Genomic DNA, 13,192 nt, shown 5'->3' with positions numbered 1-13,192 from the left:
CAGCACCCAGGAGCCCCAGAGCCTGCGGCAGCCCGGCACAGAGGCTGGACCACACGTATGCAAGGGAGTACAAATCCTTACAGAAAAGAAGGAGCCTACAAAATTGGTCTGAGCTCCCTTGCCCGTGGGGCAGCTGCCCCCGAGAGCAGGTTCCAGGCGTGTTGGAGTGGCTTCTTGGCAGGACTCCCAGTGCTCCTCGGCTGCACTCAGGCTGCCAGGACATGCCTGAGCCCCAAATCCCAAGGCACCCTCCGTGCCGGGAGCAGCAGCGGAGTGTGTCACCACACGGCAAGCACACACATGGACTGGTGTTCGCTTGCAGCAGGCACAGGGGTGCCTAGAGATAGATGGAGACCGAAGCCCTTTGGCCCAGGAGATCCACAGACATTACGCAACAGGGCTGTAAGACCCTCCCTGTTCTCCACCCCTCGCTGGCACTCACCGATCTGGCAGGAGGGCACATCCAGGACACCTCCGAGCAGGTCTCCCAGGGGGCTGTTCTCATCCAGATGCTGCTGGGAACGAAGCACAGGCAGGACGGTCCTGGGCAGTGCAGCCAGGCCCAGGGGCTGCTCACATGCACTCCCCCCCACCACCCCTCCCTGCTCTGCTCAGGCATAAGCTCACCTCCCGCTCTGGCTCCAGGCTACTGGGACCAGTAATTTCCTCTACGTAGTTGGAAGGGAACCACAGCTGCTTCTTGCCACCATAATCTCCTCTCCACCTGGAAGAGAGGGAAGGGGCAGTGTCAGCACCCACCGTGGGATCCCAGAGCATCCTGGCTGGGGGTCACGGGGGACAGGCAGCTCCTCCATCATCTGCTTTTAGGGCTCGTGGGGCTGTGCCGCTTGTGGGCAATCCCCAGACAGAGCCACCCCTAGAGGGGAGACACCTCTGTGTGGATGGTAACACCAAGGTTTGACTGTGTCCCCGAGGGAAAAAAAGAGGCTCAGGACCAACTCACCAGCCTCCTTCCTGTTTCTCCACATTCTGGATGATGGCGTTTTTGGTGAAGGTGAGCTCGTCCTCCCGCTGTGCCTTGTAATCGAACAGGGCTTTGACTGCGCACTGCAATGAGGAGGGGTCCCGTGAGGCCGGGGAGCAGATGGACACATGGACAGCCAGCCCGTGGGATGAGAGATCAGCTCCCACTGCAGACGGGTTTGCTGCAGGGGCTGTGAGGCATGTCATGTGCAGGCAGCATCCAACCCTGCTGCCAGAGGCTGCCAGACCCTAGTGACCCTCGCAGAACAAATCAAGGCACACGTTCATGCCAAACCAGAAGTCACAAGCGTGGTATGGCCCTGCACGGGCACTTCCCTTTGCGTCGGAGCCACCGATGGGTTTGCTTTGGAGCAAACAAGAGGCAGCCCAGGCTGGGAACCTGCAGGCTCAGCCTAGGGCAGGGCTCCCCTTCACAGGCTGGAAAGGTGCGCAAAATAATACAGCTCTTGGAAACCAGAGACACTTGCTAAACCCTCAGGCCCTGCAGGCTGTTTCATGCCAAGCAGTGAGCATACCTTGAAGGTGGGCATGGGGTTGGCTTCCACGTAGAACCCGGGGTGGCGTCCCTCGTAAAGGGCTCCGTAGTCCGGCTCCTGCGGAAGCAAAGGGCCAGCAGTTACAGCAGTGGCTCTGAAGGAGAACAGGCCCCCTACCTTGGGGGGGTAGGGAGAACGCCCCAGGGAAGGCACAAGACCAAAAGTGATGCCGCACACAGCAAACATGCTCAAGCCCATACTCCCTGCTGACCTGGGTCAGGGGAGCAGCAACAGATTTCACTCAACCCAGTGTTTCCAACAGGGCATGAAGCCCCAAGAGGTGTGGACTGGGAAGCACAGGGATGGCTCACACACCACCCCTTCAAGGCACCAGCTCAAAATGGACCTGTCCATCACCCCTTGGCTTAGCTCTTCCAACAGCCACCCACACTCACCGCTGTCCCTATCTTCTCCAGCGTCTCCTCATTGATGGGGTACCTCAGCTTCATCTTGCGGTACAGTGGGTGCTTTTCATAGTAGCTGATCAAGTCCACAAGACTCTCAAACTCGGAGTTGCCAAGCAGCACAGTCTGGCCCTCCTGCTGCACTCGGCAGTGTTTGATCTTCCCTTCTGCCCTGGCAGGTGGAAAGAAAGAGAGAAGCCACTTGGCACCTGGCAAGAGAAGGTTTCTGCCAAAATAAAGACACCCAAGCAAAAGGTGCCCTGGGGCTGGCTGCTGAGCACAGCCATCTCCCATCAGAAGATGGAAGATCAGGGTCTAAAAGGCTCTCAAGGGGCTACAGGATTTATCCAGGGCCATCTAGCAGTGAGAAGAGCTCTGGGAAGCCTGGTGTCAGGCTCGCAGCCCCTCTCCTGCTCTCCCACACACTGCAGCATCCCAGTTCCACCCCCCGCACCCATCACCCTTCTCCCCAGGACACACCTGAAGGAGATGGCGTAGGAGCTGGGCTCGCTCCTCTTGCGCACCAGGAAGGCTCCGTCGCGTGGCACCCTCATCAGCATGTGCTCGGCTTGGGCCCGGGTGAGGTTGGCGTGGTACCACCTTTCAGGAAAGACATGTCACCATGCACAGGTCTCCACAGCTCCAGCTCACCCCACACCGCTGCCATGCCACATGGCTTCTCCTCCAGCCCCTACAAGCTGCCTGACTCCTCGAAAGGAGGCCAGGGAGCCCAGATCATCGTATACGGAACACTGCAACAGGGCTGTCTTCTCCTTTCTGGGGCAGGCAGGAACAGAGCCATGTGGTGATGCACAACGTGGGCGAGGGCATCCCAACCGAGCCCGGTACTTCCCGGCTTTGCACCAAACTTCCACAACAACCAGCTCCATGGACAACGAAGCTGGCCCGTGTGGCTGCTGTGACACAGAGAGCTCGGCAGGGAGCAAGTGGCAACCAGAGAGCCTCAAAAAGGAGGGAATGACCGAGGAGAGATCTGGGAGGGCTCCCCATGAGGTCCTATCTGCCCAGCGGACATGACCCACCACCTCCAAAACACACACTCACTCTTTGCTCTCATGAGCATTGGTCTGTGGCACGGGCTCTGTCAGCCTCATCTCAAATTCGTTGCACCTCAGCGGCACCTCCTGGTAGTGGGTGATGAGGTCGTACAGGCTGTCGAACACCAGGTTGTCGGTCAGGAAGAACTTGGGGCTGCCGGCATCCTGCCGCGAGTGGATCCGGCAGTGCTGTACCTTCCCGTTGCGCCTGCAGAAGAGGGAGGGGGTAAAGCAGGGTAATCCATGGAGATCATGCACCTGCCGCGGGCACAGTTCCAGCCTGGACACAGCATTCCTGTTCCACAGGAGACCCACTGCGCAAGGATCCCAAGGGACCCGACCCTTCTGCACTGGGACAGCGAGTTGACATGATGCTGGGCCACAGAAGAGGGGAAGAAACCTGCTTGCAGGCCACCGGGGAATGGGACCCCACCACTAAAACAGCGTCAAGATGAAACTACCCCAGAAGCGACACAGAGCAGCAGGCTGGTGCCTGTGGCCCTCACCAGAAGGAGAGGGTGTAGTCTCCAACAAAGGTCTCGCTCTCTCTGACGAGGAAGGAGCCGTCGGGGGCCCCCGTCTCGATGCAGTACTCCGTCAGCAGCCGCTCCGCGATGTGCCGCCCGTCGCGTCCCGCTCCCAGCTTGCCGTGAAACCACTTCTCCGTGGAGTGAAGCTCGGTGCTGTTGCTCACCTGGCAGGGGGAAAAGCCACCGTCTTGGCTTACTGATGGCAGGCTCGTGGTGCCGGAGTCTGCCCTGCTTGGGGTCTTCCAACCAGGACCAGGGGGTTTCTGAAGCAGCTCCCACCCTTCCCGCCACGGGATCTCCCCCTGAAGTCAGCTGGCAGTGGAGATGCTCAGGCCCTTGGGCAGTCAAGTCCTCTCCACAGGGGCACAACTCACCATCACGCAAGGGAGCCCTCACCTCCTTTTGCTCTTCCTCATCCTCATTTCCTTGGTCACTGGTTGTCTCCCCAGAGTAATAGATCTTGCTGCTGGTCAGGACAAAGTAATGTGGGTTCCACTCCTGGAAGGAAACAAACTCTGGGCAAAGAGACCCCCTGCGGATCCACCGAGCTGGCCCACCACCCATCCATGGGTTCATCTCTTCCTGATCAGCACAAGCAGTGAGGGGTGATCAGGTTTGCAAAGGACAGTCACCAGCGACACTGATTTCTGTGGAGTCGCAGGAGCTTCCAAGACATCCCCCAGATCCAAAGCATGATTTATCAGTAGCAAAAACCCCAGCACGTGGTAGCTCTTACACACAAAGTGACTGCAGATCACACTGCAAACATCCCAGCATGTGTTAAAAGGAGATGACCAAATGAAGAGCAAATCAATGCAAAAAGAAAACACTCTGCATGGATTCAGCACGGGGGCTATCAGAGATGAGGATATCAGGGAAGGTTATGCATTTTTACCATTGCACTTCCCTATTTTCCAAAAACCTGTTTTGTTTGCACATGACTTTGCCTGACAGATCCTCAGCAAAGCAAAGCAGCTGAAGAGGTGGACTGCATATAAGTAAAGAGACACACTAAAACGAATGCTCGGCGCTTTAGAAAGCAGAATGCTCATTTAGGTGTGTTAGGTGTGTAGGCACTTGGTAGGAGGCAGGCAGGTCTAGAAACGCAGGCCATCGCTAGAACTTACTGCAGCAACAGATAACAGGCTATACGGATTACACAAGAGCAGCTGCAGCGCATCAGCCCAGAGCTCCCTCTAGCTCAGCCTTCTGCCTCTAACAAGGGCCAACAGGAGATGCCTAGGGAAGAGCACAGGAGATAGCCAGCATAAAAACTCCCCCAGCCTCCAAAGTCTCCTGAGAAACAGGATAGATCAACGGCCTCTCAGATCGTTTGCACCACAGCCCTTCCAGCACCACGCAGTGCCTTGCAGAGTTACCGTGTCATTTATGGAGCCCACAGAGCGGGGCCAGGGTGACAGCAGCAGAGACATACGTGATTGATGGGGTCTTCCAGGTAGAGGATCCCGTTCTTGATGGAGTTGCTGATGTCATTCTCTGAATACATGACAGACGTGGGTAGCTCCTCGTAAGCACTGCCCTCTGCCAGCTTCTTGTGCTGTGGGGCGAGAGTGGTCAGGCACGGAAAAGCAGCATGGATTTCCTAGTGAACAACTCTCAGACTCCAAGTCTGCTGCAGTGGGTCCCTCCAGACTAAAAGGACCCATGTGACAGAGATCACCAAATGGCTCTGAAGTCCCACCCTTTGTTCCCAGAGGTGATTCCAGCAGCAGAAATACCAACCTCCCCCAAGCTCTCCAGAAAGGCAGAACTCAGGATGCTGAGCTCATTTCCCAGCAGCTCCTCTGAAGCAAGAGAGCTCTTTGTCTCCAATTTGTTTTAGCACCAGGTCTCCACTTCCAACCGATCCCATCCAGAGGTAAGGGGCTGCCCTGGGTGCCCACCCTCACCCCATCTGCTCCCACCCTCTCCAATTAGGAGCCTTGCTGGGGAAGGGAGTTCACCTTGATAAGGATCTTCCTCTTGAGCTGGTTTGGAGAGGGAAGGCCGTCAGCAGAAATATCTACTGGCTTGGTCAAGAGCATGTCCCCAAAGACCTTCTTGAAATTCTGAGCCATGTTTCTCTGCTGAGCAATGCTGCAGTGGTCCTCAATGGACAGAATGACAGGGAAACTGGGAGGAGAAAAAGCCCTCAGAACCAGCATGGCATCTAGATGGAACTAATGCCTTCCAAATTCCATTTCAAAAACCTAACCTCTGTGCCCTCAAAGAGCAGCGTGCATCAACAGTGATCTGTGCTGTCCTGAGCATTCCGTGCAACCACCCTACAGCAAGGTGTTCCCACCGCTGCGCGCAATGCACAGAGGGGAGGACTGGCAAAGTACTGGAGTTTACCAGAAGCTTTCCCTCCCACAACTTTTTTCTGGGAGAAATCTCCCTTTGGGTGGGAGGTGCAACGGCACACTTTCTTCCCACCGAATCCCGGGCATGTGGTCTTGTGCTGGACCTCCAGATAAAGGTGGGCTTCACCTTGCTACAGTGTTGGCTCTACCCTCTCTCCGCTTCCCTGGCAGCTCTGCTAGCTGAAGTCCAGGTCCCTGCTGTACTCACTCAGAGGTGACAAAGGCATGCTCCTTGATAGTGACCAAGACGTCAGAGAACTTGATCTTGGTGGTTAAGGTGTGTCCATGGTAGATGACTGGCATCCCATCGGGACCGTCCCAGCAATCCACTGAAAGAGACCCATGGCAGACACTTAGCTCAAGGGCTGGAATACAGGCAGGACATGGACATGAGATGGACCGAAGTAAGCGCTGCTGGGAACCACACTGGATCCCAATAAGGAGGGAGATGAGAGTCCAGATCTTTCTGTGGAAGCAAAAGCTCAGGCACATACCCCCCAGCCCCACAAAGGAACCAGCCACAGGCCTTTCGGCACATCATGGTGACAATGCTGCCACTGGCACACCAACCTTCCACCCTGCCTTCCCCACGAAGCCTTCCCCACCCACCACAAGCGATCACGACGATGGGGACAGAAGGGCTGGCCCCGGGTACTCACACTCGATACACCGGCATCCCATGCGCAAACAGCGGGCGTACGCCTCCAGCGAGGACTCGCTCGAGAACTGGTCCCCTGTCAGGTACCTTTCACGTGAGAGAACACATCAGCAAGGCAACGCGCTCACGGCAGCTGCGGGTGCCCGCCGGGACACGGCAGCCCTGCCTCCGCCATGTAAGGGGTGGCAGCAGCGACGTTCCTCCAGACCTGCCACCTTCCCCCAGCGGGGGGTTCAACTCTGCCCCTACTGCAGGGGGCTGCAAGCTCGGCTCTGGGGTCCAGCCTTTCTGCTAGCTCTTGAGGTAAGCCTCACAGAGCGATGGCAGCGTCAGTGCCAGGGAAAAGCCCCTGTACCGGGCAGAAGCAGCCTGAGAGCAGGGTTAGAGCAGCTCTTGCAGGCAGGGGGGAGCTCGCTGCCTGCCCCCCAGGCTGCCCAGCTGGCCTGGGCTCTCCATCCTGTACACCTGGGCTAAGATGCTGCGACTGCAGCCCATGAGCAGGCAGCACAGACAGAGCCTGTCTGCAAAGCGAGCAGCTCCTGCAAGATTATCCTAGCAGCACAGAAGGAAAATGGCCAGTTTCAGCCTGCCAGATTTTTATCACATTTGTCCAAAGAGGCTGTGGAAGGTGACATTGCTAATGGTAAGAAATCAGTCTGTGCAGATGCGTGGTGCTGACAATGTCTGAGCAAAACATTGATGGTTAAACAATGGAGGGAGGATCGGGGCACCAAGAGGAAGGTCTCTGATGAGACTGACCCTGGTTTGGAAAAGTCTACTTGACCCATCACTGGGATTGGGCAAAATCAGGAGAATCCCACCCTGGCAGAGGGGAAGAGGACACCGGGAGCAGAGGTGTGGAGAGAGCCATCCCCTAATCCTTACGTGTTGTGTGAGGAGGAGATCCAGTAATGCGAGAGGGGGTTGTTCATGTTCTCCAGACACACCATGTCCAGTTGTGAGTTCCAGACGCTGTTCTCTTTGGAAAACAGGAAGGTGAGAAACTGCTCAGGAAGAAACAGAAGCGTGTTAATAGTGCCGAGGAGCTGGTGCTGTAGTTTAGCTTCACACACGACTCACCCTCCACACCAGCAGCCTCCGAGCATGCGGCTATTTTCTAAGCTCAGCGCAGACCGACCAGAGGCAACCAAGACAGCACACAAGCTACCTGACCCAGCACACTTGAGTAACCACAGCTTAGGCATTGCCACCTATCATCTGAGCTGCGCCAAATACCTACGTACAAATCCTTTGACCCAGCTGCAGATTAATTAATTGCTCTGCATTTTATTTTGTGGCTCACATGACAGGCAATAGCTCACTAAAGCCATGTGGGTCAAGGAACCTTTGCGTGGGAGTCGGTCCAGAGAGCCAGTGACATGGTCATCTCTGGTTGTTTTTATTCTTTTGTTTTCAGCTCTTCTTGCTTTGAGAAGACCCTCACATGCCCCAAAGGGGCATTAAGCCAAATGCAGCCCCTTTCCTCCTCCAAACGACCTGCTCGATGAGCACTCCCAGCTGCACACATTCAGCACGGGGAGAGCCCCTAAGCCTTTCCTTTTGCCAACCCCTCGCACCCTTCTTGTGCAACGTGGTGACCCACCGCATTCACCTCATACAGCACCGCAGCTTGCAGGAGCTGCAATCCCCTAAGCATCACCACCCTGTAGCGAAGACACAGACAGCAGAGCCATCACTCATCACACCCAGGATATCACACCCTCTCCACCCCACTCCACACACACTAGCATTCAAGGTGTCTTACTTCATCCAGAGTGAAATAAGGCTCGTCAATCTCCCTCAAAGGGTCTCTCAGAAAGTTGAACATGAATTCCTGTACCTGAAGGGCATCTTCAGCCCAGAGCTCCTGCAAACCCAAGAGAGAAAAAAAAAAATACAAAAATTCAGAAAGTGCTATTCAAAACCACGCACTACTCATCCAGCTAGAAGCTTTAACAATTAAGGAGGCAGTTTTTAATGCAAAACCGTCTCTGCCAGGAATTCAACTGTCAGCACAAATGCCGGATAGCAAGTAACTGCAGAAATCTGCCCTGTTTCTAAGTGGTCTTCATTTTCTCAACGCTATGCATTTTTCTCTCCTTTGCACACATCTGCCATCCCTCCTCCTCCAGCAGCAGAAGCCAACTCCTTTTGCTCCTCTCTCTCCCTGGGTGTCTTTCATTTGGCCATCAAAACAGCTGCATCTCCTTGCTGGTTAACTCTGCTCGCTGCAGACCATGGGCAGGGAGGTGGCAGAGGGGATGACAGGGGCGGGGGACGGGGAGGATGGTGCAAAGCAGGAGGCCCCTGCTCTCACATGAGGCAGGGCAGTGTTTTCGCCAGCCACCCCCATCCTCTTGGAGAAGAGACCAGCAAAGAGATGGGAGCCTGGCAAGAGTCAAATTTAAGGGTCTGCGCTGCCCACAAATGCACTGCTTGCGCCTGTGTGCATGTCCAAGCATGCATGCTGTGCTTGGTGAATGACCTGAGGTCGCTTTTAAAGGGAAAAGTCAGCAATCGAATCAATCGGATGCTCCTCAGGAGCTGCTGAGACCTCCCAAGTAGACAGGACAGACCATGATGCTTCGGCTGCTGCAAACCTTCAGGAACCAGCCAATGTCACAGGGACTGGGTAAGTCTCCACGGACCAGTTCCTCCCTCCTGGGACCTCTGCTCCTCTCAGACCCTCTGCTCTTGGTCCCTTTTCTGACCAGGGTACCCAGCTCAGGCCAGGTTTACCCTCACCAGTGCTCCCCCTGCATTACCTCCTGCTCCAGGAAGGATGCGCTCAGGTTGTGGCCGTGCCAGGCAGAGCACCTTACGACCGAATCATCCCAGCTCCACAGCCAGGCTACCCTTGGAGTACTGGATCCCTACCGACACCAGTGCCTACCCCCTTCACCCCTCCTCTGGGTCTGCGTTGAGCTCACCCTCTGGTACTCCACCAAGAACTTCTGCAACTCCATCAGCGACACCCTGAAGTGCTCAGACCTTTCTCCACCCCTGACAAGCAGAGAGAGAGAAGCTTTGGTCACTCATGCAGCACATTACCACCAGCTGTTACCAGCATCATGTGAGATGCCATCCACAACCACCATGGCACGTGCAAGCAAGATGTGCCCCGAGCAAACAGCGCTGTGAGAGCAGAGTGGGATGAGCAGAGAGAGCTGAGGAGGGCAGGACAGCAAACACACAGCAGCTGAGATTATACATCCACATCTCAGAGCCAGGGACTGCTCCAGGAGCCATCCAGGATTCACACTGCCAAGGGCACGATAACATGAAACTCTGGTGAATGGCAGCAAAAATCATCAGAGGGACTGACTTGTGCAAAAAAAAAAAATATCACAGAGGGTCTGTCTTGTACAAAAGTGAAAAGAACTTACTAGGGGGAGGGCAGTCCAGGGGTGATTGTAGACAGGACAGACCTATAGGTATCCAGAGGACATGGACTCAAGGAAGCAAGGCAGGGAATGAAGGAGGGAAGTTTGTAGAGGATTATATCAAAAAGACTTGTCTGTGAACGTACCAAGCCATAATGGATAGCCGAGGGCTATGCTGGGGACTAACACCAAAAAAAACCAGAAATGGACCGGGCAGCACTGGCTGCCCGGGGCAGAGGGATGAACCAGCTGGTCTGCTGAGGTTCCTGCCAACTCTTTTCTATGGTTATAGGAAAAAAAAGAGAGGAAACCATGGGGAATTATCTGGACAAGTTAACACTCTTCAGCTTCCATATCTAAATTCAAACTCTTCTTATCAAGGCTGAGATGCGCACAGGGCAGGGAAGGGCTCAGCTGGCCGTGGTACCACCGGCACTGCCCGGAGAGCAGCCAGAGGGGAATGCACTGCGCACAGCCTGCACAGCCCCTGGTGCTGTGGCCAACCAGCCCCAGCCACGAGGACCACCTCTGGGAGATGGCTCAAGGTCTGACTCATTCACATAAACCAACCGACTGCTTCTGGAGGCGGCTGACCTGAGCTGGATCTCAGTGGGATGTCTGGGAGGAAGAGAGCCCATACAGACCCAAGCTGAGTGTCTACAGCAAAGATGCTTATTCAAATGCAAAAACACAAGCAGCACGGTGGCAAGAGGTACACAGCATGCCTCATCCCCAACACGCTGCTGCAGGCACCAAAGCATTTTACGAAGCAAAAGAAAACAGCCCCCTCCCCAGCAAATACAGAGTATTATCCACCTTTCTAGGAACGGGACATCCATCTGCAAAAGAGTAAGCACAAGCATTAGGTTTGCACTCAATCTCACCACCATACATGAAAACACAAATTGATCGAGAAGGTAGTGGGGGCAGCAAACCAGCGCAGGGCAGCTCAGCTTTCCTTACAGCCATTGCTCACCCACCGCCCCCCCATCCCCAGCAGCCCGTGCTAACCAGCTTAAAGCAATAAATTCTTTATTCCACATCATCCGTGGCCCAGAGGTAGGAGACAAAAGCTATTAGCTGAGGGCAGCAGGGTTAAAAAGGCAATTAAGAGGGAATGCCCAGTAACAAATACAGTCTCTCCCTCCCCTTCCCAGCCCTGGAGAATTCAGCTCTTACCATTTTCTGGGCGCTGAACATCAGGCTGCGGTACAGCTGTGCAAACTGCCCGTATGTGATATCCCCGTTCCTCTGCTCCACGTCCTGGGGAAAAAAAAAAACAAACAAAACACCTGAGGTTTTACAGGGGCCACAAGCAACTCTGCATGGCCCAAGGAGTATCTCCTCTCACCAGGATTCCTGGGTTAAAAAGCAGGAGGAAAAGACCAGAACCTGGCCAGACTTTGCCTCCTACCGCTAGCACATCTCTGCTGGGGCCAGAGGGACCCTGCAGTGCCCAGGACACAGGCACATCCTAAACCGAGTTAGGCGACTCCCCAAGCCTACCCGCATAAAGGCATCTCAGCACTGATAAAAGCATTACCGCTTACTTGAATAGCTACGAAAGGATTATTTTAGATTTTTGTTGCAGAGCATCTAAAGTGTCTGGAAACTGCAAGACCTGAAGTGCACGCTCTCCTCTGGACACAGCTCTTTGGTCGGGGAGCCCAGTGCTGGTGGAAATGGCTGGTCATCACGGGACGACCCTTCATTCAGGGGTCTGCAGGGATGCTGGCAGAGCCAGCCACCCATCCCTCAGGGGCAGTGGGTTGCAGGACCTGACCTCACTGCCTGTCCTCCTGCACTCTACCCCACCAGCACAAAGCCCGTGACAGGAGACAGGAGCAATGTGGGGAGTGGGGGAGGCAGGATGGGGTGAAGAGAGCGTGCTGGCCACAAACAGGGCAGGGTGCAGCACCCAGCAGGAGCTGGCACCTCTTCAGTCGCCGCCGTGGGTGGGGGCCCTCCCAGGAAAGGCTGGGAGCCTCTGCAATATGCAAACGTACTGTGGGAGTTCAGCCACCACCGGGTTTTGTTCACAGGCAGGCAACAGACTGCCAAGGGTCCCCAGTGCTAACTGGGAGAGCAGAGGGATCAGACACTCACCGTGAGTCTCTCCCGCAGGAACCTCATGTTGGGGACCCGGTAGTTGACCTGAGACAGCATGTTCTTCAGATCCTTGGCGGAGATCCTGGCTCGGCAGGGGAAAGAGGGGAAACACGCTCAGGAGGTCTGGGAAGGAGGGTTCTCACCCTGGGACCAGGACACCACATGCACGGAGCAGCCATGCCCAAAGGGGCATCAGCTGTGATGCACAAGGACAGATGTGTGACCCCCGAAGGATGCAGGATTGGGATGAAAGGCAGAACAGAAGAACGTTTTCCACTGAACCCTGCATCCATGCTGCACGTGCGGAGCAGAGAGAGGTGCTGGCATGCCAATGGGAACTGCAGACACCACTCCTGCAAGCTCCTAACACTGCAGGGCAAGCCCCAGCACCCTCAGCCCACTCGAGCCGATGCCACAACAGGCACACAGCACCTGCTGCTTTAGAGGAACAATCAGGAAGAAGCATTTTTCAAGGATCTGTGTCCCAACATGGATGCTGGGTGACCAGATTCCTTCCAAAACCCACTCCCCGGCCTGCAGAAGGAGCTGGAGGAGGGTAGGCTGTGCAAGTGGTTTGGACCCAGCTAATTTTATCCTAAAGAGAGGAAAAAAAGCCATTTTGAGTGTTTAGCCACAGGCACAGCACTGCCACGTCGTGCTCAGCTGCACTCCCCCAGCCACTGCCACACGCACCACTGGCACGGGCAGCCGGCGTGGCTGTCCTCCCCCCGAGGCCATTTGCACCAACGTGCCCGTTCCTGGACCAGGAGGGCTCCGGTGCCAACCCCGAGCAGGACCCCAGGTGGGCAGAGACAGACCTGGGCTGCCCCTGCCTGCTCTGGCGTTGTCCCCCCATGGGGCAACAGCCCTGCAGCGAGGAAGAATGTGGATGCCTCCCATCTGCAACATGTAAGAAGCTGAAAGGTCTGCGTGCAATCATTTTCTGGCAGCTCCTCCCTTAAAAGCAAGTCCTCCGAGTCCGCCCCAGCAATCACAGATGCTGCTTTTGCCCCCCACTGCGTGCGTGGGAGCCCAGGACCCTCCAGGATGCTCCTCCGTCCCACAAAGCGTAGGGCAGGGCTGACCCTGGAAGCTTACAGCTTTGGGGTGCAAATATAAGCGTGCCAGGGCAGATGTCCCACGCAG

The 13,192-nt window shown here is 55.6% G+C and overlaps 1 protein-coding gene across 5 annotated transcripts in view; it reads right to left on the bottom strand.

Moving 5' to 3' along the window:
* The window catches only part of PLCG1 (phospholipase C gamma 1), a 48,906-nt gene that overhangs the window by 7,368 nt on the left and 28,346 nt on the right, over positions 1-13,192 (bottom strand). For 3 of the 5 annotated variants that reach the window (XM_080405989.1, XM_080405991.1, XM_080405993.1), the window contains exons 5-23: positions 12,044-12,128; positions 11,117-11,200; positions 10,754-10,776; positions 9,485-9,557; positions 8,320-8,421; positions 7,440-7,558; positions 6,556-6,641; positions 6,105-6,225; positions 5,498-5,666; positions 4,969-5,091; positions 3,930-4,031; positions 3,510-3,697; positions 3,011-3,211; positions 2,426-2,545; positions 1,937-2,117; positions 1,521-1,598; positions 965-1,068; positions 628-724; positions 443-515 (exon numbers count right to left, since the gene is read on the bottom strand). In XM_080405989.1, the coding sequence (XP_080262115.1) occupies positions 443-515; positions 628-724; positions 965-1,068; positions 1,521-1,598; positions 1,937-2,117; positions 2,426-2,545; positions 3,011-3,211; positions 3,510-3,697; positions 3,930-4,031; positions 4,969-5,091; positions 5,498-5,666; positions 6,105-6,225; positions 6,556-6,641; positions 7,440-7,558; positions 8,320-8,421; positions 9,485-9,557; positions 10,754-10,776; positions 11,117-11,200; positions 12,044-12,128 (2,129 nt within the window). The remainder of the gene's footprint in view (positions 1-442; positions 516-627; positions 725-964; positions 1,069-1,520; positions 1,599-1,936; positions 2,118-2,425; positions 2,546-3,010; positions 3,212-3,509; positions 3,698-3,929; positions 4,032-4,968; positions 5,092-5,497; positions 5,667-6,104; positions 6,226-6,555; positions 6,642-7,439; positions 7,559-8,319; positions 8,422-9,484; positions 9,558-10,753; positions 10,777-11,116; positions 11,201-12,043; positions 12,129-13,192) is intronic. The other 2 variants (XM_080405990.1, XM_080405992.1) reach the window with 1 other exon arrangement.

This window comes from Falco punctatus, assembly GCF_963210335.1.
Source record: "Falco punctatus genome assembly, chromosome: 10".
Taxonomy (NCBI): Eukaryota; Metazoa; Chordata; class Aves; order Falconiformes; family Falconidae; genus Falco; species Falco punctatus.
This window is presented reverse-complemented; position numbering and strand designations above follow the sequence as displayed.